Below are 24,529 nucleotides of genomic sequence, written 5' to 3'. Positions count from 1 at the left end.
AAATCCCTTACCTATATCTAATAGCTTCAGAGACCGCTCATTACCTTCTTAACATTTCTTCTCCTTCTGAGAGCTCTCTTTTCCCTTGCTTCTTGTCTCCTTTTTACACATAATTCTGTTTCTCCCACTTTACCTAGCAACTTCAAACCTTCTGCGTTCCTCAAAGGCCAGAGATAGAAAATGCAGCGTTTGAAGGCACAGAGCATTCCCTCTATCTGCCCATGACTCAAGTGTGGAGGGAAGCCTCCTTAGTAACCGCCTCCCTCTACTCTGGCTCCAGCCTCTCCTCTCCTGGACCTTTATTTTGGTGGAGTTCTCATTTTGCTTTTGACATGGGCCTCATGATCTTGCAGCCTGCTGTGTCATGTGATGTTTAGAGTCAGGCATCTTTTCTCTTTGAACCATCCTTTGCTCTCTATCACTATCACCCCTTTGCTCTCTATCACTCATAAAATACACCAGCACTTTGGTCAATCTCAACTATATTTTATTCTAATATAGCACAGATTGCTGCTGCTATCTGCTCCATCATAGCCTATAGCCATCAATTGATAGGTACCAGTATTTTCCAGTAGATATTTGAGAGAACACTCAATGGCAAGAAAAAATCCATCCAACAACATGGAATCGATGTGGTTCACATAAGACTTCCAGCTGCTGGATGCTGGGTCTGCTGCAAACAGAAGCAGGTTTTCCTACAGAAGAAAGAAGACAGGCCGTAAGCCATGTTTAACAATACAGGAGAACTGACAAAATCACCACTAAGAATGCATAACAAAAGCTCTCTGCAAAGGCTCTGCTGTTAAATGTTCTTACTGTTTGTTTTGTCGAAGAGGGGTAGTCATTGATTGACAAGAGCATGACTTCCATGAGGAAGATGTGGGGTCACATCTGTCCCTGAAGAACAGGGTCTGCCTGTCTTCTCAGGGAGGATGCTGAAGAATGCAGCACATTGAGTGCTTTGCCAGCTCTTCCTGCTCATACTACTGAGGGAGGCACATCAGAGGAGGAGATAGAGTAGGCAGAAGGATGACTAGGATTCGGAGAAGAAAAAGTATTTCCTGGAAAATCCTTTGAAATGGGCTATGCTCTGTGTTTGGCATCTGATATTAATTAAAGGCCTTTCATTATACTGAGTGATTTAGAAAACAAATCATACCATACAAGAAATCTCCTCTCTCTCTCTCTCTCTCTCTCTCTCTCTCTCTCTCTCTCTCTCTCTCTGTCTCTCTCCCTCCCTCCCTCCCTTCTTCCCTACCTCTCTCCCTCTCTCCCTCACTCCATCTTGGCCCCTCTTCTCCCTCTTTCACCTCTCCATTCCCCTCTTCTCCTTTCTTCTTGACCTAGGGTACCCTAAGTATCACCATGCTAACAAGGTTTGGGGATCAAGGAGAGGAAGCCTATGTACTCAGTGATTCTTAGAACAGACAGCCTTCTGCTTTTTCATAATTATTAAAACTTTACACCTTTCCAGGGAGCTGATGCTTTCACAGAAGGTATTAGGTTATCCAGAGAGGTGACTTTCTAAAGTGATTCATACTTACCCCTTGAGGAAACACTACCAGGTTACAGATCCCACTGGAGCTTAGTGATTTCACTATCCTGCTTTTAAGTGTCATACTTCTAAAAATTTTAAGATGCATTACCAATGCCTTTACATCCTAAGTAGATTTAAGGTTTTCTTAATGACTTTAAACCCATCATTATGGAAATTATACTACGTGATGATGAGCAGTAGCTTGCAGGTGCTAGGATGTATGTTTTACGCTAAGTAACTGGAAGGCTTATTTTATATGACAAACTTCTGTTTCACTAAAGAAAAAGTCAGAAATAGAAAACAGTGGATTTGGGAATTATTAGATGAGACCATTGTAGTTGTTAAACAACCAACCAACAAGTAAGCCAAGCATGCCTTGCACACACCTTTAATTCTAAATCTCAGTAGGTTGAGTCAGGAAGAACATGACTTCAAAACTAGTCTGGGTTAAACAGGGAGATCCTCATCTCTAAAAAAAAAAAAACAACAACAAAGCAAAAAACCAATGAAACTAAAACATCCTCTCAAATCTGGTGAAAAGAAGATCCAAAGAGCTTGCAAACTCCAAGTGGGGTGATTGCAGTGAGAATCCACTTAGACACATCATAGCCAAACTGAAAACTGAGAAAAGATGAAGCATCTATTAAAAGCAACTTGAGAAGAGGCAATCCATCCAGAGAAACAAAGACACAATTACAGCTTGCTTCTTTCGGGACACAATGTGGGGATGAAAACCAAGCAACAATGAATGAAAGAAAACAAGACTTCACAGGATTCTATACCCAGTAAAGCTGCCATTCCAAAACCAGGTGAAGTCAGGACACCTCTTACCCAAAGCTGACCCAATGTGTTGGCATTAGGCCTGAACTCCAGGGGACTAAAGAAGATTCCTTATGTCTAAGAGGGTATGGATAAAAGCACAGATCTACTGAAAAGAATAAAAAGCATGACTTGACATGTGTATGTGCATGCGGGGTGGGGGAAGAACACTATCAATGTTTCCAAGCTATTTTTACAAAGAAGATGGATTAATTACTTATAATGTAGACATTAATGCATTTCCCTATTATTTTCTTTAAATTTGTATTTATTTTTTACTATTTCACAAATGCACGTAATGTATTTGAATCCACCCACTCCTCATTGCTCTTCCTTATCTCTCTCCCACTCCTTTCAACACCTTCTCTTCAATCAGACTTTCTCCTACTATTATCCCTTTCTTCCTTAAAATATTAATGAAAAATGTCTAGCAGTATTTAATATATTGATGACTGGATGTGCTATTTTATTACATTTAATATATTGATATAACATAGATGTGAAATGAGGGTGTCTTAGTTTTATTTTCTGTTGCTGTGATAAAATAGCCTACAATTCCCCCCCCAAAAAACAAAATAAGCCCTCCCCAAAGAAACTACCACCACCAACAAAAGCAAAACAAAACAAAATATTTCCCCAAACCAATACAACATAAACATACCTACACATGTGCGCACGTGCGCTCATACTCACAAACACATACAACCTCTGGTCCACCTTTGTGTGAAAGTGAAGTCAGCAGACGCCTGAAGCAGACAGTCAAGTGAAGAGAGCTATGAATTTGTGTTTGCCCGCTAATGCTTAGGTTATTCTCTAAGGTTCCTGGCCTGTGAAACTTGAGCCACCCATGTTCAAGGAAGGCCTTCCTACCTCACATAACCCCATTAACAAAATTCCTCACAGGCTTGCTCAAAGGTCAGTCCAACTGAGATCATTGCTCTTTGAAACTCCCTACCTAGGTGAATGAATACTGAGTCAAGTAGACCATCCAAGCTAACTGTCACAATGGGGAGGGGTTAAATGGATCCAAGGTCTCTATACCTCAGGATAAAGCTGAGTTGAAACCTAGATCAGCTCCCAGAAATGGAAAGGCAATAGTGTAAGAGCTGGACCTGCAACTGAGCTGTCAATAGGATGGTGAAAATTATGTGTGAACCTACGAGGACATGGACACAGGAAATCAGAGGGGACGGAAGAAGCAAAACAAGTGGGAACATAACAGAATTAAATTTCATTATCTCCACACTACACATAATCAGTCCAAAACCTCTGACTAAAAGACTTGCTAGTGCTAAGAACACATTTCTTAGGCCTAGAGAGAGAGAGAGATGGCACAACAATTAAGAGCATACACTGTGCTCACAGAGGACCCCAATTTGATTCTCAGATTACACTTCAGGTGGCTCACAGCCACATGTAATTCCAGCATCTGGGGATTCAGTGACACCTCTAGACTCCCTGGGCACTGCTGCACCTAGCTAGACATGCACATACCCATATACACATAATTTTCTCTTAATATCTAAGAAATTTTCAATGCTTTATTATATACTGATTAAAAAGGAAAATTTTTTGACTGTAGAAAAATAAGTAGATTAAAGGTATGAGTTTGGGGAGATGGACAATGCAAATAATAACAGGAATAACAAATCAAGAGGGAGAGTTACATTATTAGCAGAAAAAGGCAGACTTCAAGATGAAGGAGCATCACTGGAAAGCAAGAGAGACTTTAACAATTGTGGTAAATTCAGTTCATCAGTGTGCTATGATGACAGCTATGCCAATAGAGCTCACATGAAAAAAAATGACAAAACTAAAGGATTAAACAGATAAATATAAAATCACAGAGATTTTAAATATTTTATCTATACCAGTTGATAGAAAAAAAATAGATATACAAGACCTGAAAGCATCCTAAAGATACTAACCAAACCATCACATCTTATTTGGAGGATGCCACACCCAAAATGGAAGCTCAGACATTATCAATGCCCCAATGTCTAAGAAATCCTCTCCAAGTTAGGCTATGGTCTAGGATGTAGAACGGGTTTCAGTTAATTCCAAGTATCTCTCTGACCATAGTGTTAAATTAGACATCAATTCTATTACAATATGCAGAAAAGCTCCCAAAAGTAAGGAAATTAGAAGACACATTCCTAAATGACCATTGAATTAATCAAGTGATACAAGGAAAGTATGTGAAGCCAATGATGACATGAGGCAGGTTAAGACGGTGGCATGAAGGCAACACACAGCCAAGAGGGCCTGATCAAATGAAGAAGAAAAGGCATAGCATCAAGACACTCAGTTTCCATCCTGTGAGTCTAGAGAAAAATAGGTAAACGATACATCCTAAAATTACTAAATCTAGGCCCAGATGATGCTTTTAAATTCAAGTAAAAGAGTTCTTCATCTTTCAAAGGCAAAATTTAGGAACTTCATGTAATTGGTCATCATTAATATTTATGATGGGGCATCTTAATTGTCCTTCAAACCACACTTGTATAGAATGGTGATTTCTTCTGGAGTTCTGGCATGAGTCCATGGCTTTTTCAGTAGTGTTGGGGATGGTGGTCATTTATGTCCTTCCCACTGCTCACAGTAAAGCTTCAGTTGTTGATTGTGGGACATGAGGCTGCCCTGACCATAGTGCAGGACAAAAAGCTTTGCTGTATTAACTGTGACACTGTGAATTCTTTCTTCTGATCAAAGCCAGGGGTGCCAGGGCACTCTCTCATCTCTCTGGGCTCTTTACCAGTAGGTCATAAAGATAATGCAGTAGAGCCACACTAGGTTGTATGAGCAGGGGTGGGCGGTTAGTGTAGTGGGAGATTAAGGATTCTGTTTTGCCTTCTTCTAGTTTGAGGAGTTGAGTGTGAGACTTGAGTTAGTTTTGACAGTGTTAGTACTGGCTCCTTGATTTGGGGGTCCTATTATCTATTAGATTTAGTTATTTTACTATTAGTCTAGAGTTTTATTCTTGCCCATAGAAGACTCAGCATATATTGATTATTCTAATGCACAGATTCCCTTTTAACATTCAAATACCCTTTTTGGTACAACATCTAAATGATCAGTTGTTACCTGAACAAGAGCATGAATCTTAAGGCCAGATTCCCTGATGAGACTGTAGTATTTTTCCATGTGATCTTGCTGATCATCCAGACAAAGGGGCCATTCTTTTTTCCCATCTTTTCTCTTAACTATTGGTGACACCCATGTTTTCATGATGCTTTGAATCTCTTCCACGTTGTCCTTTGTCTTCTGAATTCTTTGCTCCAGGTCATGAATGCTATTGGTTATTTGCATGGCATAATCCCAAATGCCTGCTCCCCAAAAGAAATAGAATCAACTAAAATGGCATATGGTGGTGGCAAAGCTGAAGAACAGTGTGCTATGAATGACAGGAATTTATGCCTACAGGCTTTAGGAGACTTTTCTGTACAGGTTACTTCTTTAACAGAAAAGTCTGCTCCTTCCTGGTCCTATTAAAAAGTCAGTCCCCTCATAATTCCAATAATACAGGAAGATAAACAAGGAAATACTTAGCTGCCAAGCACATAGGAATTATTATAATTGCTAGGAAATATCAGATTATTTGATGATTGTTTTTTGCCTTAATCACATTTTGTTTATAGTAACTTGCAATGTGTTGTATGTTAAAAATGTTACCCTCTTACATATACTGGGTAAAATCCTAACACATTTAAAAGAATATTCTAGGACTTTCATGAGTTGACTATGATTTTCTTTTTAAACTTTTAATTTTTTCCTAGAACATTAGTGTTAATTGTTTTCCCCATTCTATCATTCTTTATATGTCATTTTAAACTTTATGATGGATTTAAAAAATCATAGCCAGTCTTACATGAATTGGGCTATACATATACCTTCTTTCCTCCCACAAATTCAAACTCTTTGATGATAATATACCACATGTTCCATCTTGTCCCTAGAGTCCCTCACAAGCTCACAATCAGCAGTAACTGAAGATTTATTGAATTTAACTGTAAGATGCCAAAGTAGTAAGTGTGTTGTTTTCTTCTATTCTGTGCTCATATCCTACTTTAATAACCTAAACAGCAATGACTGCAATCAGAGTTTTCATTTATAAAGTGCCTGGCATATGCAGGAGGACATGGGGGTACCATAGACAACCTACAAGTCCCTTGTGGTACGGGTTATATAGGTTTCTATATTGACAACTTACATTTGGAGAGAAGAAGGAGGAAGATGGACTCTCTGTGTTTCCCAGATTGGATATATATCTGAGAAGAGGCTGGTTTTGTGTTTGCAGCTCAGATCCTGGTCCAATTAAGAGGGGGGTCTCTTAACTTCACTGGGTCTTTCAGTGCCCACAGCCCTTTCTAACTGAAGGTTGTTCTTTCTTACCTTCTGTTTTCCAGCTCAGCGTCTCCTCTGCAGCTCTCAGGCAGAGATCAATACTTTGTAGTTCTTCCTCCACTAGTGGAAATTCTACCTCCAGCAGAATTTTTATAACCTTATTGTACCAATTTGCCATCAGCTCCAAGTTGGCCACAAGCTGACGATAGAATTCCCTGGAGGAGAACATGGCTGCTGCGGTCTCTGGGATGAGTTTCGCCTCAGTGGGCTGAAGATAGTTCATTTCTTTCAACACTGAAATCAGCTGAGGAAAGAGGCAAGGACAAGTAGCATCTGCTTGGGATCAACAAGAAAGTAGCTGTGTCCATGAAGGACTCAAGAACCTTGGGGGCTTAAAGACCTTGGGCCTCTTGTTAACCTCTGTTCCCAGGAGTTCCTTACATGCAGTGTCAGGGAGGAAGGTTCAGAAGAAAGAAGAAACGTTGGAGGGAAGCCAGATGTCCAGAAGTATAAAACAGAAGAGCGAGAGGAAGGGATGCTGAGAAAGGAGCCCCTGCCCCCAAAATTCAAATTATCTAGTAACATCATAGTTGTTAGAGCTTGCATGCACACACCATATGATGTTGTACCATGACAACCTGTCATTATGCAACTCATGTTTGATTCCCTATTGTGCAAAATCAAATACATTGGTCAAGCCTAGAGAAATCACGAGCATGAATACCACAAGAAAGTAGTCCAACCTGAGATTCATCCCCCACAAGATAGTGTAGAGTATAAGCTCTTTCAAGTAGTATTTGAAATTAATTTTTTAAAAATAAATCTCTAGACCAGTCAGATCAGTGATGTTAAGCAACTATTTCTGGGACCCCAGGGGAAGTTATTGTCACCCAGCTGACCTGTGGGCTAAAGTTGACAGAGAGCTGCTTTGTGTTGGGGTCACGATGCAAAAGTGGTAGGGAGAGATTATACTGTGACTTTTCAGACACAGTCTGACACCAGTCCTCATAAAGTCTTCTCTCATACCTGCAACAACCAGAGACAACAGCCACCTCTTAAACAGGCTGTAAATCCCCAGATCCTGGCCCTGCTCTGTAGTAAAACAACCTGGAGAAACAACTAGTGTCTGATCCATCAGGGAAGAGCTAGCTCTTTTACGGGTCCACTGATTTTTGAAGGTGGTTGTAGGTATAATGTTATTGTTCACTGTGTAAAAGTTACTTGTGTATTATTCAAAGGCCAACTTCTCTGTCTCACTATCTGGTTTCAATCTGGCCAGGGCATTGTAATGGTTATGTTAAGAATCTCCTGTCTTGAGTTAAACAAAGAATTTTCACCTGAAGAACTTCAAATGGTGGAGAAGCATCTTAAAAAATGCTCAACTTCATTAGTCATTAGGGAAATGCAAATCAAAACAACCCTGAGATTTCACCTTACACCAGTCAGAATGGCTAAGATTAAAAATTCAGGAGACAGCAGATGTTGGCGAGGATGTAGAGAAAGAGGAACACTCCTCCACTGCTTGTGGGGTTGCAAATTGGTACAGCCACTCTGGAAATCAGTCTGGCAATTCCTCCGAAAACTGGACACCTCACTTCCAGAAGATCCTGCTATACTACTCCTGGGCATATACCCAGAAGATTTCCCAGCATGTAATAAGGATACATGCTCCACTCTGTTCATAGCAGCCCTATTTATAATTGCCAGAAGCTGGAAAGAACCCAGATATCCCTCAACAGAAGAGTGGACGCAAAAAAATGTGGTATATATACACAATGGAGTACTATTCAGCCATTAGAAACAATGAATTCATGAAATACTTAGGCAAATGGATGGAGCTGGAGACCATCAACTAAGTGAGGTAACCCAGACTCAAAAGATGAATCATGGTATGCACTCACTAATAAGTGGGTGTTAACCTAGAAAACTGGAATACCCAAAACATAATCCACACATCAAATGAGGTACAAGAAGAACAAAGGAGTGGCCCCTTATTCTGGAAAGACTCAGTGAAGCAGTATAGGGCAAAACCAGAACAGGGAAGTGGGAAGGGTTGGATGGTAAAACAGGGGGAGGGAAGGGGGCTGATGGGACTTTCGGGGAGTGGGGGTCTAGAAAAGGGGAAATCATTTGAAATGTAAATAAAAAATATATCGAATAAAAAAACCTGAAAAAAAGAATCTCCTGTCTCAAATCTGTGTAAACAATGATCACCATTGATTCTATGCCTTGTCAATAAAAGCTGGAAAAGCCAATAATTAGGCAATAAAAAAAAATATGGCAGGGCTTCTGCCAGCCAGAGGAGGAGGGAGAGAAAGGGGAGGAAGAGAGGAGTCACCACAAGGAAAGGGTCCAAAGGGACATCATGGAAACACACCTGAAGCCCAGAGTGCCAGATCAATACAAAAATGCAAGTATTTCAGTGATTTGGGCTGAGAGCTAGCCAGATTATATTAGTGGATTAAAATAGAATAATGCCTACTCATTGTGATTTTAATTTGTAAATAAATCTTGATCTGTGTTGTTATTGGGAAGCTAGCCAGGATAAAGAAAAATAGTTGCTGTATTAATTTACTGCATACATTTCTAATAATATGCATTCGTTTACAGGTGGTACCACTGCAATCAGAGAAGAATAGAAAGATCTCGATGGTCTTTGGGGGTGAGAATGTAAGGTTCTGCTTACCTCCAGGGGCATATAGAGAAGATATTGATAACAACTGTGCTCACACTAACCTTCAAGTAGCTTGTGGAATTCATTATTCAGCCATTGCACATTGACTGGGCGCATGCCAAATGCTGGGCTTGGAGAGCAAATTCGTAAATTAATAACACTTGATAAACACAGCTAATGGTGGGGCCCACAGGAAGATCAGTAAAAATCACAGCAAAAATCAGCTTTAGAGAGTTGCCATGGGTGTCGGGCATCTGATAGCAGGAATAAGGAGATCAAAGAAAGCCTCCTGGGAGAGATGATAGGGCAATTCTTCACTTGGTCTCGTGGCTGAGCAGAGGTGGTGTGATCAACCCCATCAGAAGCCATGGTTAAATATGGAAGTTAGAAACAGCCTGACTGAACTGGGAATAAAGGGTGAATGGTACATTGTAGGCTGGAGGGAAGCAAGAACTGGGGAAAAATGGGGACCTCTGAGAGGTTTTCAAATGGGGCTAGAGTAATATCATTGGATTTGGCTAGTGTGTGTTTCAAGGGACACAAGGATGGCTGTCGGAAAGTTGCTACAGCAGGTCAGTTTGGAACAGATGTAGGGTTTGTGAGAAGAGTCCAGTGATGGAGACAAGGAAGGGAGAATACACTTAAGATATTTACAGGGTAAAGGGGTAGACACGTGGGTTCCTGGCAGGTAGAGGAGCCACGAGTCCATTTGTCTAACCCAATGGCAAGCAGTATCAGAGTTTGACCTGTTATGCCTATGCTCTGCTCTCTAGAGCCAGGAGAAAGAGCAACGGCAAAAACAGAAGGCGGGGCCGTATTGGAGGAAGTGCCTATAGACCCTGAATGTCTAAAGGATTCACTGGACTCCAGAGAAGGCACAATTATGCCCATGTGCAAATCCCATTCTTGTGCTGTCTCTCTAAATGGATGGATGACATATTTTGGAACTTAGTTCACTCCTTGCAGGATAAACTTTTGCATTCCATTCACTGAGTAGCAACCGCAATTCCAGGCTTCTTAGAGTACTACTCCATTCCACAAAGTTCACAGACCTAGGAAAGTGACACTAGGAACATATTTGTGTCCGGGATACAGCCACATACTCCCAATGACTTGTTCTCAAGACCCTGCAATATTGTACTCACAAATAGCTGGGCTATACCATAAACTATACAATGACATTTCATAGTTGATATAGAATCTGCCCTATGAATAGGAAAAGGCATGGGTGTGGAGGTACAGGGGTAAGGGAGTATGGGGATATGGGGGTGGGAGTGGGGGATGGGGGTGGAGGTCATTTGGGGTAAAGTAATCTGAAGGATGGTACAATTCCAGAGGCTGCTTACTCTTCTAGCAGGGAGAGCAAGTCTTCATATTTTTGCATCATTCTCTTTCCTTCAGCAGATTGCAGGCACCTATCAATTCACAAGAAAGGGGGAGAAAAAGACATACAATTAGAAAAGGCTAACATTACCATCTAACAAGCTACAGGCTACAGAGAAGGTATTGATAATTGGGGGACTAAGGCAACAGGGTCATGTGTTCCAGGCCTCCATGGGACAAACACAGGAATCTTATACATCTCAAGAAATAAAACAATATCAAAAGACAAAGAAACCGGAGGTGGAAAAAGCTTTTGGGCTAGTTTTCAAAGGGCCTTGAAAGAGATTGCCTTCTCCTCCCTGAACATCTTCCACAGGCCACTAGGGGGCATCCGCACTTTCTAAAATTCCAGCAGAACCCCAGATGGCAGGGACAGTGTGATGTCTATTGCTGTGTTTCCATCAACTGCTGTTCTGGCTACACTGGTCATACATACACCAGGTAGATGAATTTTCACACAACATGAATAGAAAGAAAGTTGATGGAGTAAAGAAATATTCTAGGTATTATTGTTTTCTGTGTATAAAGGAAAAAATCCATATAATGTTACATATATGTTTATGTGCTTATAACAATGCTTCATATAATAATATATAGGTAATATATAAATGATAATCAGTATATATATATATATATATATATATATATATATATATATATATATATATATATATATGATAGAAGACAGTGACTCCCTTTCCCTAGATAGGTATAGACAAAGGGTTTCTGAAATCCATCTAGGAAATTTGTTTAGTAACACTGCTATTCCTTGTCATGTTTTCATGAGGATCCATCCACCTCTCTCCTTCTAACACACACCATACACACACACACACACATCCCTCCATGCAGAAATGCATGTACAAACACTGTTTTCTTATATATGCATGGCAGAGGCTTCTGCCAGGATTCTGAGGAACACAGAAGAGAAGAGTCTCTCTACAATTCAATACTCTTACCCACAGCTTTTTCCATTGCTTTTTGACACTGGCTGTTATAGTAAATAAATGTCCAGTTCCTGGGAAAAACTGGTGAAGTCTCTTTAATTTTCAAGTATCTTCACACTAACTGCATGGAGTCTGTTCCTGTTTGTCCTGCTAGCAAAACAAGGCGGCTTATTGCTAAATCTTTAACATCTGATTTCTCTGTATGCCAGCACCGGTCTCTTCATATAATCCCTAGAGCCTTCCACAGAGCCCTCACTCCTGCAGAGAAGGCACTCAGTTGCTTTGTTGCCTTTTGTGCTTAATGAGCAGCAGTATCTGAGTCCTCTGACCAGGCGAGTGGCTTGCACCTAGTATTCCCTAATTCCCTCACATCCTGCAGGATTTCTACAGGCCTCACAACGATCTCACAGGTCTCAGACTTGGATCTGGAGAGGCTAAGGCAAACGTGCCCATGGTTTACTTCACAAAGTGTCAGGCTGTGCTGCCTCGTGGGTCTGAGGGTTCTCCAGAAGCAATGCAACGGTGCTTCCGTGTCACTTTTTGCTAGAAACCTCTTTTTATTATCTTTTTAATTTTCTGTATATGAGTGTTTTGCATTTGTACATGCATGCACATTGGTATCAGTAGAGCCAGATGAGGGCATTGAGGGCATTTGGATTGAGAGTTATCTTTCATACATGCCTCTGCCATGCATGTATGATAAAACAGTGTTTGTAGATGCATTTCTGCATGGAGGTGTGTGCGTGTGTGTGTGTGTGTGTGTGTGTGTGTGTGTGAAAGTCCATGGCTAAAAATTAACTGCGATGGGGACTCCAAACCTGGGTGCTTCTTAGGAGCTGTGTTCCTTGCAGGATCCACTGAAGCCTCTGATAATACCAGCCAGCAGCCCATCCCTACCCACCACCTAGCCAGCCCTGTTCCCTCTGCCCTTTAGCTCCCAAGAGCATCCTTTGCAGTCTCTGCTTCCTAAGACCTATGACAGCTGTGCAGTTCCTATGCCTAGAAGCAGCCTTGACTCATTCTTGCATGTATTCTTTATTTGGTTTTAAGGCAGTGGTTCTCAACCTTCCTAATGCTGTGATCCTTTAATATAGTTCCTCATGTTGTGGTGACCCCCACACACCCCAAACCATAAAAATATTTCCATTTTTTCCTACTTCACTATTGCAAATTTGTTGTTATGAATCATAATGTAAATATGTGATATGCAGGATTTCTGCTATGTAGGAAATCTGGTATGCAATTCCTGTAAAAGGATCATCTGTGTCCCCACCACCACCACCAAGGGGCCAAGACTGACAGGTTGAGAACCACTGCTTTATGGGGCATGCCTGTAAGGCCTGAGCCTTCAGCCCTACTCCTGCTCAAATTCTCTATGGCTGGAAAGTATTAAAAGGAACTGTGGGCTGGAAGCTGGAGGTATAGAAGCCTCTCTCAGCTATTTATTGGCTGTCTCTGGGACAGGAGGAGAGTCACCTCCCTTCTTTCTCTCTGACTTCTCCATATGCAATATGGAGAGCTTACCCAGAACAGAGACGAGATCAGCTCCTCTCCAATATCAACCGCTCATGTCGAGACTTCGTGTCTGACTCATGACCCGGGAGTGAGGCAGTGACTGAACCCTACAGTCACCTCTGTCTCACATCTTGAAAGACATTTAATCTTGCTACTTGAGCTCAGGGTCTCTGTGGACATTCCTGACTCTAAGAAAAGCTGTAAGGCCAACAGTCAGCTTCCAAATCCTTTGCCTTTGTTGTACTTGCCAATGCCAAGTGCTTTGAACAGGATCGAGTCTTCTACAAAGAGGGATCAGAGGAAGACTGCCTGTCCCCAGGCAGAAAGCATCCTTAACCCAATGTTTCCTCTCATGCACCACTAGCAGCTGAGAGTTTTCTAAGATGCTCAGCTTCTAGGGCCAGTCATGAAGTAAGCTCACACTTCCCTAACCTGGCTACTGTCAGTCAGAAGAGTCCTAGCCAGACTTGACTGGTGAAGGCAAGAAGCTGCATTTCTAACACAGTCTTCACGGCACATTTGGGAAGCACTCATTATTTCCCAGATGCCTCTGGGGCACAGAGAATTCTTTTCCCAAGAAGTAATGTTGAGGGCCTCCATAGAGGGTGAAGCCCCTGATTTGTTTTCCTCTGGAAATCACCTATGGGGTTAAACTTAAATTAACCCTGAAGAACACATATCTCAGCCCACAGGTATGATTTGGGTAATAGAACCTACATGGGGGCTGAACATAGAACAGTGGGCAGATAGTTTGTGTGTGTGTGTGTGTGTGTGTGTGTGTGCATGTATTAGTCAGATGCTTCTCAAGAATCATACTCACAGGTGTGGGATATGTTTGAAGTTGCTGAAGGGACCCTTGATGCGCTGCCTCAGCTCCTGTGCCCAGCGGATGCCGCCGGCCATGGCAGGCATGTTCTTGTGAACAGGAGAGAATCCTGGAGACATAAACAATGATCCTGGAGAAAGGGTGTGGCCCCCACTTCCATTTACCCCAGGAGAGAGAGTCTTCTCTAGTTACCCCCACATAGCTGCATCATTTCCAGACAGACTGCCCCACTAAAGAGACCTTTGAGAGAACACAACAGTTCAGAGAACACGGGTCCTCTGCCCAGACATCCTGGTTGAATTTGTCTAGCAGCTGGTCATAATTATTTTTTAGACCAGTTTTACATGAACACTGAGGGTAGAAGCAGCAGTCTTCAACAGATAATTTCATCTCTCTGAGACTCACTTTTCTCATTTTAAAAACTGGGGTGGTATCTCCCTTGCTTAATAACAGTCAAAGGTTTCTTTGAGAATTCCCTCAAGTTAAGAATGGACAAGCAATGTGGATAATGAATTATGTCAGCAGCCTATGTATTATGATCTTAGTCTATACACTGAATTTACTTCTGTAAAAACAGTTATCACAATTTAGCAAAGATGAGAGATTTCACCTACAATTAAAACCATTCAGCTTCTCTGGTAAAATTAAATTGCCCACTGTTTGCTGGCATTTCTAACTCTCAGTTGGAGCTTAGAGAGGACAGTTCCTTTACCTCATCATGAGCTCCACTGCAGAGGTGTGACAGTTCCAGGTTTTATTAGCTGCTACTCTATCTTATGCATTAGAAAGTGGAACATGAGTTTATTTCAGGCATGTTCCTTGAATCCTCACTATATACATGGCATGTGTGTGGGGTCTGGGTGAGAGGTTAAAGAACTGATGCTGAGAGGTGATTGGTTTCAGCATGAGAGCCACCAAAGATGAAAAGAATGGCCACGAAAGGACTATGTGTGGCCAACAGCTCCAATGGTGGGTGGAGGGAGGAGATGGTGCTGAGCCACATGTCTACAAAGTGACTGCCCCTCATCAGGTTTTTCCCTCCAGAGGCATAGTGGCTATGGCAGTGCAAGGGACAGGGAACTTCTTTTTCAGGCTTGTAAAATGTATACTGAGTTATGCTGACAATTAACTGGTGTGGCAACACAGATCCATCCACTCACCCATTATGCCAAAGCCACAGCTGACCATTGGTGGTGAAGATTTCACTGGTCTAGGTCATCCTGACAATCTCAGCCTCCCACACTGAGAAATGTACAGTTTGGTGAACTCTACAATCACCCAGGATGACCTGGAATTTCTACCAAGTGGCTCTCAAAGGATGTCGTAGATCCATGTGTGGAGAGTTAAATACAAGACAAGTGATTTCCACCCATCCCAGTAACAGAACACACCCCACCCATCCCCCTGGCAACCACCCTACCATGCTCTGCCTCCTCCTGGATGTGTTGATTGTAGATGACCCTCACAGCATCCAGTTCTGTGCTGAACATTCGGATGAGGGCCAGGTATTTGTGTGACACATCCTGTGCTACCAGGGGTCTTTTGATGAGAGTTCCTGTGATGTCCAGTAGCTGCAGAGAGTGAAAATCATAAGGATATGCAATTTGCCTTTCCAAGACAGCAACAATTCTGCTTCCTGTTTGACTTTTTTTCTTCTCCTTTTTCTTCCTATGTCTGAGTGCAGGAGGGATATGCATATGTTATGGTGGGAATGCAGATGTGTCACTGGCATGTGGATATCTGGAACTTTCCTCCTTTCCTTTCTTGGCTTCTTAGTTGTTTGGGAGAAGGGTAGGAATAGTGGTTTTGTGAGAGAAGTGCTCATTGTGTGGCCCAGGCTTGGCCTGGAACTCATGATCCTCCTGCCTCAGCATCCTCAGTTCTGGGATTGCTACTCCTCTGTTTCACTACACCTAGCCTTTCTTTTTATCCTGCTGGATACCTACCATGTGTTCTTCTGTTGCAAGGCTCTAAATTAAAGGAAAACCAAGGACACCAGCAAGGTATATTGAAGTACACTCAAAAGATGTGACACAGGAGAGAGGCAGTGATAGAAAGAAACAGAAGAAAACCGTTTCGGGAATCAGCTGCCACATCAATCATAGACATGACAATTTGAGGTATTTTTCTGGACATTATACCCAGACCTAGGTGTCTCCTAGATCAACAGAACATAGAGATGGCTTACTGATACCTGGATACTGATGCCAGTTGTGATATTTCAACTGTGATGCTGCCTGAGACTAAGCCACATTGGGATTCATCTGTATTGGTATATATACTACTCTTTAATTGGATAAACCCAAATCCAGTTAAAACTGTGGTTGGCAACCTTCCTACTCCTGTGACTCTTTAATACAGTTTTTCATGTTGTGGTGGCCCCAACCATAAACTCATTTACATTGCTACTTCATAGTTGTAATTTTGCCACTGCGATTTGTTGTAATGCAAATATTTTTGGAGATAGAGGTTTGCCAAGGGGGTTGGGACCCACGGGTTGAGAACCACTGAATTACCTGCTCTCGTCTCTACTTCATACTTCAAGTCAGAGGTTCACACAGGCAGCAGCACACAGCCAAACTTGGTCCATGGCTTTGCTTCATGGGACACTTTTCAAATGAGCTTTTTGAAAGAAAGGAAGAACGGAAGGAAGGAAGGAAGGAAGGAAAGAAGGAAGGAATAAAGAATGAAACAAAGAAAGAAATAAAGGAACAATGAAACAGAAACAAAGAAACAAAGAAGCGAAGAAAGACAGAGAGGGGTAACTATGAAAATATATGCTCACAGTTTAAAATATTTATTCTCTGAGTCTTTGCAGAATAAAAGCAGCTGCATCTTGCTTTAAGTCAATGAAAATGAGAATAGAGATATAATGCTAAGGCTAACACTGGAGCCAAATTGACCCTTGTGTCCTAGACCCTGGATAGGTGCTGTTACCAGCTCATTTCACACCAAGTCATTCCCTCACCACTTTTTATCATTAACCTTCAAAGCCTGCTGAAGGAGAGAGGGCGAGTATCAGGATCTAGTTAGCTTGTTTCAGAATCTCAGGTTGTTCTACAAAGCCCTGGGTTTCCAGGCCATGCCACAGGTAGTGACTGAGCACAGAGAAGATGCAGTGGGGGCAGGACACATCCTACACCAGCTCTCTCCAAGGACAGATAGCTTGAAATGTTTCCTCAATGATTCCAGGTGCACTCTGAGCCTATATAAAGGTGCTGGACCTTTTCTAAGGAAGTCTGTAGGGGTAGCTTTTTCTCTATAAGCAGATACAGAATGGAAAGTTGTAGATTGTGTGTGTGTGTGGGGGGGTACAGGCCAGAGGACCAACTCAAGTATTATTCCCCCAAGTACCATCTATCGTTATTATTTTAAACAAGATCTCTCACTGGCTTTGAACTCAGCAGGTAGGCTAGGCTGATCAGGTACAGATATTCACTTCTCTGTGTATTTTAAGCACTATGAAAAAAAAGCCTGTTTCTTTTCTTTTTTTTTTTTCTTTTTTTTTTTCTTTTTGGACATGTGTTCAATTCCCAGAAATCAAATTTTGTTTTGTTTTTTTAAAGAAGCCTGATTTTCAAAGTTTGATTTCTGGAAATTGAACTCATGTCCTTATGCTTGCAAAATAAAAACTTTACTGAGCTATCTTCATTCTGAGAAAGCAGTTTCCCTTTGATGATGGCATAGGAGAGCATCTGTGTTCCATGCATTCTCTGTTGTGTTATGAATCCAGCACCTTTATATAGGCTCAGAGGCATTCAAGCCTCTTGTTATGAATATACAGACAAGGTGGCTGATAAACCAACGTGGCCATTTTGCAGCACTGACTTGAGGACTTTGACTCGCATGCCCCTTTGGCCATGACTTCCCTGCCTCATATAATGTTAGATGATCGTGGAGTGGTAGCAGAAGTTGTGTGATCTCTCTGGCAAGCTCCCCAAATCCTAACAACTACTTATTTGTATTAATTTATATCCATTGGAACATTTACACTGGGTAAAGGGGGAAGGTTTTAAGTTTTCTATTCATGAGATGGCCAAAAGAGAGAAATAGATTGGGCTGGAGGTGGTTTCCCTAGCAGTTTCCAAGAGCTGTTAAGAAGAGATAGGGTCTCTAGTTTCTGCTCCACACGTTGTCTCTATATCTCCTCTTGTGGGTATTTTGTTTCCCCTTCTTAGAAGGACCAGAGTATCCATACTTTGGTCTTTCTTCTTCTTGAGCTTTGTTTGGTCTGTGAAGGAAAGACCATCCAGAGACTGACCCACCTGGGGATCCATCCCATATACAGTAACCAAACCCAGACACTATGGTGGATGCCAACAAGAGATTGCTGACAGGAGCCTGATATAGCTGTCTCCTGAGAGGCTCTACCAGTGCCTGACAAATACAGAGGGGGACACTCTCAGCCAACCATTGAACTGAGTATAGGGTTCCCAACGGAAGAGCCAGAGAAAGGACCCAAGGAGCTGCATCGGTTTGCAGCCCCATAGAAGGAACAACAATATGAATCACCCAGTACCCTCAGAGCTCCCAGGTATTAAACCACCAACCAAAGAGTACACATGGAGGGACCCATAGCTCCATCTGCATATATGTAGCAGAGGATGGCCTTATTGGACATCAAAGGGAGGAGAAGCCCCTGGTCCTGAGAAGGCTCTTTGCCCCAGTGTAGGGGAACGCCAGAACAGGGAAGCAGGAATGGGTGGGTTGGTGAGCAGGGGGAGGGGGGATGGGTTAGGGGGTTTTGGGAGGGGAAACCAGGAAAGGGGATGACATTTAAAATTTAAATACGGAAAATATCTAATAAAAAAAGAAGAAAAAAAGAAGAGTTAGGGTCAGATAAGGGATATGCTTTTATGAAAACATTTTGAGAGTCTGGCCACAAACAGAGATGTTTTGGGACCAGGGTCAATTCATTGCTCTTTTGTCTAGAACTTTTACTCTGTATGTTTTCAAGAACTGAACATTCTAAAACCTGTAGATAAAAATATGTTCCAGCCGGGCGTGGTGGCACACACCTGTAATCCCAGCACTTGGGAGGCAGAGGCAGATGGATTTCTGAGTTCGAGGCCAGCCTGGTCTATAGAGTGAATTCCAGGACAGCCAGGACTACACAGAGAAACCCTGTCTCAAAAAAACCAAAAAAAAAAAAAAAAAAAAAGATATGTTCCTTGGATAAATGTAGACATTTTCATGATGGGAGCATCCAAAAAGCAAAAAGGAGGGGATGTTTGCAGGAAGATATTAGAAGGGCACACTTATTATCCTCTGATGAGAACTGAGGAGGACACACGGGTGAGACTTCTGTTCCACTTGCACCAACCTTAAAGGCATGCTCCACATCTGGAATACCATCAAAGGCTTGAATTAAGATAGTCCCCAATCTCCGGTCAAGATCTTCCACTCTCTTGTTAAACTCACAGACATCGTTTTCAAATTCCTGAGGAGATATCACATGCACAAAAGAAAACTATGTTTTTCTGCAAGCCAATGGCAGAGCCTTGGCTGCTAACCCTTTGTGCTGAAATCAGCCATACCAAAGATTTTTTTTAATTCTCTAGACCTCACCACATGTCCTAGTTTGCCCCTTTGTTGCTGGGATAAAACACTGAACAAAACCAACTAGGGGAGGAAAAGGTTTATTTGATTTACACACCCACTTCACAGACCATCATTAAAGGAAACTGGAGCAGGAACTTCAAGCAGAAACCTGGAGGCAGGGACTGAGGGAGAAGGCTTGAAGAAAAGCTGTGTATTGGCTTGGATTTTTAGCTTGCTTAGCTGTATAATATAGATAAGACTCACTTGCTTAGGGATGGTAGTACCCACAGTGGGCTGGGTCTTCCTGCACCAAACAATCAAGAAAATGCCCCAGAGACCTGTTCAAGGGTCAATGTAATAGAGGCAATTCTCCTTCTTCCTAGGAATGTCTAGGTGTATTTGTCAAGTTGACAAAACCTAACTATAACACCCTGGAAGCGTGATGCACTGGTCAAAATGGTGCAGTTGAATGAAATCTAAAGTTGGCATCCACTTGCCTCACTTACTGTGCCCCTCTCTTCCTTTTCTGAGCCCCTTTCTATTCTGCCAGTGTCTGCTCCTATTACCCTAAGGATTACTGAAGCAGCAGCAGCCCCGGGGTCACCATCTTCTTGTCTTCCTCCCCCAGTTCAAAATGCAGCTCCTTTTCAGAGTCTCCAAATTAATGCAGTCTTTAGAATGAAAGTAAACTAATTAAAATAACACACACTATTCCTTCCAAATACACGTTAATTGGCTAAGACGGCAATTAGCCATTGTTCTTAAGTTTCTTAATTTAGTAATTAAAAACACAGGGCACACAGTTAAATTTGAGTTTCAGACAAACAATTATTTTTTTTAAAAAAATATAAGTGTCTCTTAATTGTTGTTCTTTATCTGGCAACGTTAAGCATGCCTTACTTCTTAGGATGTAGAAATTTTCTAGAAAAGTTTGATGGCTCAGTGCTCTAATTTGTATAAATACAATTTATTATTATTGTTTTTCAGGAGTAGTGCATGTTCTTATTTTAAGTGCATGTTTCTTTTTATTTATGTGTAAGAGTCTGTCTGTGTGGTATGCTTGTGAGTGCAGGTGCCTGCAAAGGCCAGAAGAAGGTGTCAGATCTTGGAACTCAAGTTACAAGTGGTGGTGAACTGCCCATTGTGGGCACTGAGGACTGAACTCAGGTTTTGTGCAATAGCCATCACTTCAGCCCCATGTTTGTATTTTAAAAACAAAGAAAAGTAGGAATATATAGTACATTTATACTTTTTAGCTATATTGACATTGTGGCATTATGATACGCTTTCATACACATATTCCATATATATATTTGTACACATTTATATACATAAAATAAATAGGATATATGAGATTTTATAGTTGTAAACTATACATGTAATATGTATATGTAATATATATGTAACATATATACACATATATATTTTGTAAATATATCTAAATATATGTAATATATGTATATATGTAATATAATATCTTATTTACACATATACCTATACATACACACATACATATATATATATATATATATATATATATATATATATATACACACATACATATACATTCTCTTTTGTAATCTATCTTCTTTTTTCTTTTATGCTTTTAACTAATGGGATTTTGATTAAGTCCTGGCCCTCTGGATCTGGCCAAAAAGGATCCCTAGAAGCTGAATGTTCTAATAACAAGTTCCTGCCCTAATTTCTGCTTTTCCTCCTAGATTATAATTTCTTCTTCTGTAATCCTGCCCTTTTGGGGGGAGAATCCTATTCCTTTTCCCCATCATATTGAATTCTTTCCTCTGGTGTTTGACTTTGAGGGACCATGGGTGAAACCTGGACTCTGTGCCACGACTTTAAAAAGTTCTTGCCTGCTTTTGCTTATCTTGAGTGGTCTTCTTCTGTACAACCCTGAATCACCAATAAAATTCTACCAATATGCCTGGCCTTTGTTTGGCAGTCTGTGCTTGAAGGTAAGAGTTTATTTGCAGCTTTATTGAATATAATTGGTAAAATGGTGTGTTTTAGCTGTACAGTGATATTTTGATACCTGTACCATACTGTGAAATGATCAACACAATGGACATACCATAGGTGGTAGGCTTATCATGAGGTTTTATTTAAAATCCATGACAATTCATCACCTCATATAACTAACATTTGTGTGTGTATATGCTCATTCCCTGAGAACTAACCAATCAACAGACTTCAGATGCACAATATAGTGTTATTAACTACGCCTCTAGAAACCACTCACCCTGCATCAAGAACACTTTGTATTCATTGACCAATTCCTTCCATTTCCCTCTCTCTCTCAGCCCAGTATCAAGGGCCATTCTAGTCATCTCTGCATACCTGATAGTTTGACCATCTTAGATCCCAGCTTTAAGTGAGGTCACAAAGTATGTGTACCTTTGCAACTGGGCTACTTTGCTAAGCTTAAACCTTTGGAGACTTAAAGTAGCCATTACTTCCCCTGTCTTCTCCTGCCAATAACCCTAGATAGCATCATTTGGAACAGCCAATGGCTAGGTCCTTTCTGATTTATCTACCTGTGCATAGAATAATTAGGATCTTTCTAATGACACAGAATGATAATTTCTCCTGACAACAATAATAAATAACAAAGCCACTGGGAACACAGAGCCATATGGGCTTCTTAAGGAAAAAATGAAGCTCATAAATGTTTGGGTGCTGTAGCTAGAGGCAGCTGAAGAAGGATTGAGGTTTGTGATTTAGCCCCGCCAAGTCCTACCATGCCCTTGGGGTCCAAACAGTCATAGGAGCAGTCTAAGAAGATCTTGTACATCTCCTCGAATTCCTCATGCATTTGTTGGACTTTCTGACTCAGGGAGTTTCCTCTGAGGCCACTGAACTCAAGCTTTTCCAAATTGTTGAAATCCAAGGCTGTCTTCAGAAGATCCTATTAGGGCAGTTCACAAAACCATTGAAGGAATCACCACCACCCTCTCCCTCCCCTCCAGATGAAGGAGATAGAAATTACAGGTGTGATGGCTGCTTAGGAAAATGCAATGTCTGGTTAGGTTTTTAGCCTTATTATTATTAGAATGGGTTGGTTAAATTCCATAACAAACTAAAGGAACAATACAGATAGAGTGGATTCACACAAGCCAGAATAAAGAAAGAAATCATGAAATGTGTGCTTCAAGCATCTGTGTTCTACTACAAATTACATAACTTGTATTTATTGTGTGGATTTTTATTCAAAGTTTCAGTGTCAAGCCAGACATGGTGATGCATGCCTGTACTTCAGGCACTGAGGAGACAGAGGCAGGAGGATCAAGGCCAGGATGTTTCTAATAGTAAATTCAAGGCCTCATATTTGAGATGATAGAGGTAAAAAGTAACCGTGAAACATCCAAGGTGACCAGTTCAGAAGGTAGCTCTGGCTTTCTTGCAACTCCCTCTATCATATAAGAGCCCCCATCCCAACATATCCATAAGTTTTCTTGGCACACAAAACCACATTGCCATCTCAGTGACAGAAGGCAGATACTTATCATCTCTTTCCTGGGTTTCTCCATCTGGTGCAGGGTAACACTTGACATTGTGGTGTAGTGGAAACTAGGTTGAATTGGCGTAAACATAGGACTAAAGTGGCTTCCAGGACACCATATGTATTACTGTTATCATTGACACATCATATCCCAGCTGTGCTCAGAATTAAGTGGCAGATGGATGACATACCCCCAAAGCCTTGGGGTGGAGTCCCTCCCAAACTTATGGAAGCCATGTTATCTCATGACATAGTAGGGATGTCTTCTGAGCATGCGGAATAGGGAAGATTGAATTCATCCTTTGTGAAGACACACCTAAAATTACAAAACCTCCAAACCAAGATCCAAGATGTGTTTGCTATTAGAACTCTCAGTCTATGTACATGTTACACACATACACACACACACATACATACATACACAGAAAGAGAGAGAGAGAGAGAGAGAGAGAGAGAGAGAGAGGTTATTACTATCATTTTGTAAACAGTTTTGGCCACTGCTGCTACTTACATGAGGTCCAAAAGGAGTGACAGAGGCACAGCAGTGAGGAGGAGTCACCAACTCCTCACACTACCAGGAAGTCAGCCATACAGTCTCTGGCTATCACTCAGAGGTTGATTCATTCAGCCATGCTGAGGTATGATCAACAGAAAAGGCAGGGAGGACAGAGACAGAAGCAAGGAAGTGACAGGATCATCAGAGCTCCCGCCTCCTCACATGCACACATATGTCTGTGTGCATGTGCATGCATGTTAGGGAATCCCTACTCTAAAATATTAGGATTTATGTTAGAGAGAGCACACCTCTCTAGCATAGCAAAGCGTTCAGTTCTATGTTTGATACTAGAAAATGGAGAAAGCCTGTGAAGAAGGATGGAAGAGAAGAAGGGTGAGAAAATACTAGAAGAAAACACTTGAAGATATCAATATAGGATATGGCTTTTTGAATAAAATGTCCCATGTAGAGGGTACAGAAGTGAGAGCAGATCAGTAGTGATGAAGAGATTGCAGGGCTTATGCACAGCAAAGGAAGTAATCTACAGAGTGAGGAAACACAGCAAGGGGGCAGCTATGGACCCACAAAGTATTTATAAGTGATTTCCTGATGGAAAATGAATACCCAGAGTATATAAGGAACTTGGTAACCAAAAGCCCAATAATCCAATTACACATTGGGTAAAGGACACAAATTTGACACTCCCTGCAAAAAGAAATTGGATGAAAAATGAAGCAAGGGTTAAACTGGCCAGTAATGTCTCAGGGTTACCTATAGAGGCTACACATGATGCAGTAGAATTAAAAAAATGATATCTTTTATGTGCTGAAAGAATCAATCTGTCAGCCCAGATTGTAATACTATGTAAAGCATTTGGTAAGTGAATGTTCATGCAGTTTTTTTTTGGGGGGGGGGGTTTCAAAATCACTA

The 24,529-nt window shown here is 41.4% G+C and overlaps 1 protein-coding gene across 1 annotated transcript in view; it reads right to left on the bottom strand.

Annotated features, from left to right (window-relative positions):
• Dnah9 (dynein axonemal heavy chain 9) overlaps positions 1-24,529 on the bottom strand; it is a 347,292-nt gene that overhangs the window by 281,026 nt on the left and 41,737 nt on the right. The window contains exons 7-15 of the mRNA XM_052195119.1: positions 22,342-22,509; positions 19,369-19,485; positions 15,466-15,616; positions 14,040-14,154; positions 10,721-10,789; positions 7,600-7,726; positions 6,749-7,004; positions 5,441-5,682; positions 560-695 (exon numbers count right to left, since the gene is read on the bottom strand). Of these exons, the coding sequence (XP_052051079.1) occupies positions 560-695; positions 5,441-5,682; positions 6,749-7,004; positions 7,600-7,726; positions 10,721-10,789; positions 14,040-14,154; positions 15,466-15,616; positions 19,369-19,485; positions 22,342-22,509 (1,381 nt within the window). The remainder of the gene's footprint in view (positions 1-559; positions 696-5,440; positions 5,683-6,748; positions 7,005-7,599; positions 7,727-10,720; positions 10,790-14,039; positions 14,155-15,465; positions 15,617-19,368; positions 19,486-22,341; positions 22,510-24,529) is intronic.

The sequence above is a fragment of the Apodemus sylvaticus genome, chromosome 10 (genome assembly GCF_947179515.1).
Source record: "Apodemus sylvaticus chromosome 10, mApoSyl1.1, whole genome shotgun sequence".
Taxonomy (NCBI): Eukaryota; Metazoa; Chordata; class Mammalia; order Rodentia; family Muridae; genus Apodemus; species Apodemus sylvaticus.
Note: the sequence above shows the minus strand (reverse complement) of the source record. Positions and strands in the feature narration are given on the sequence as shown.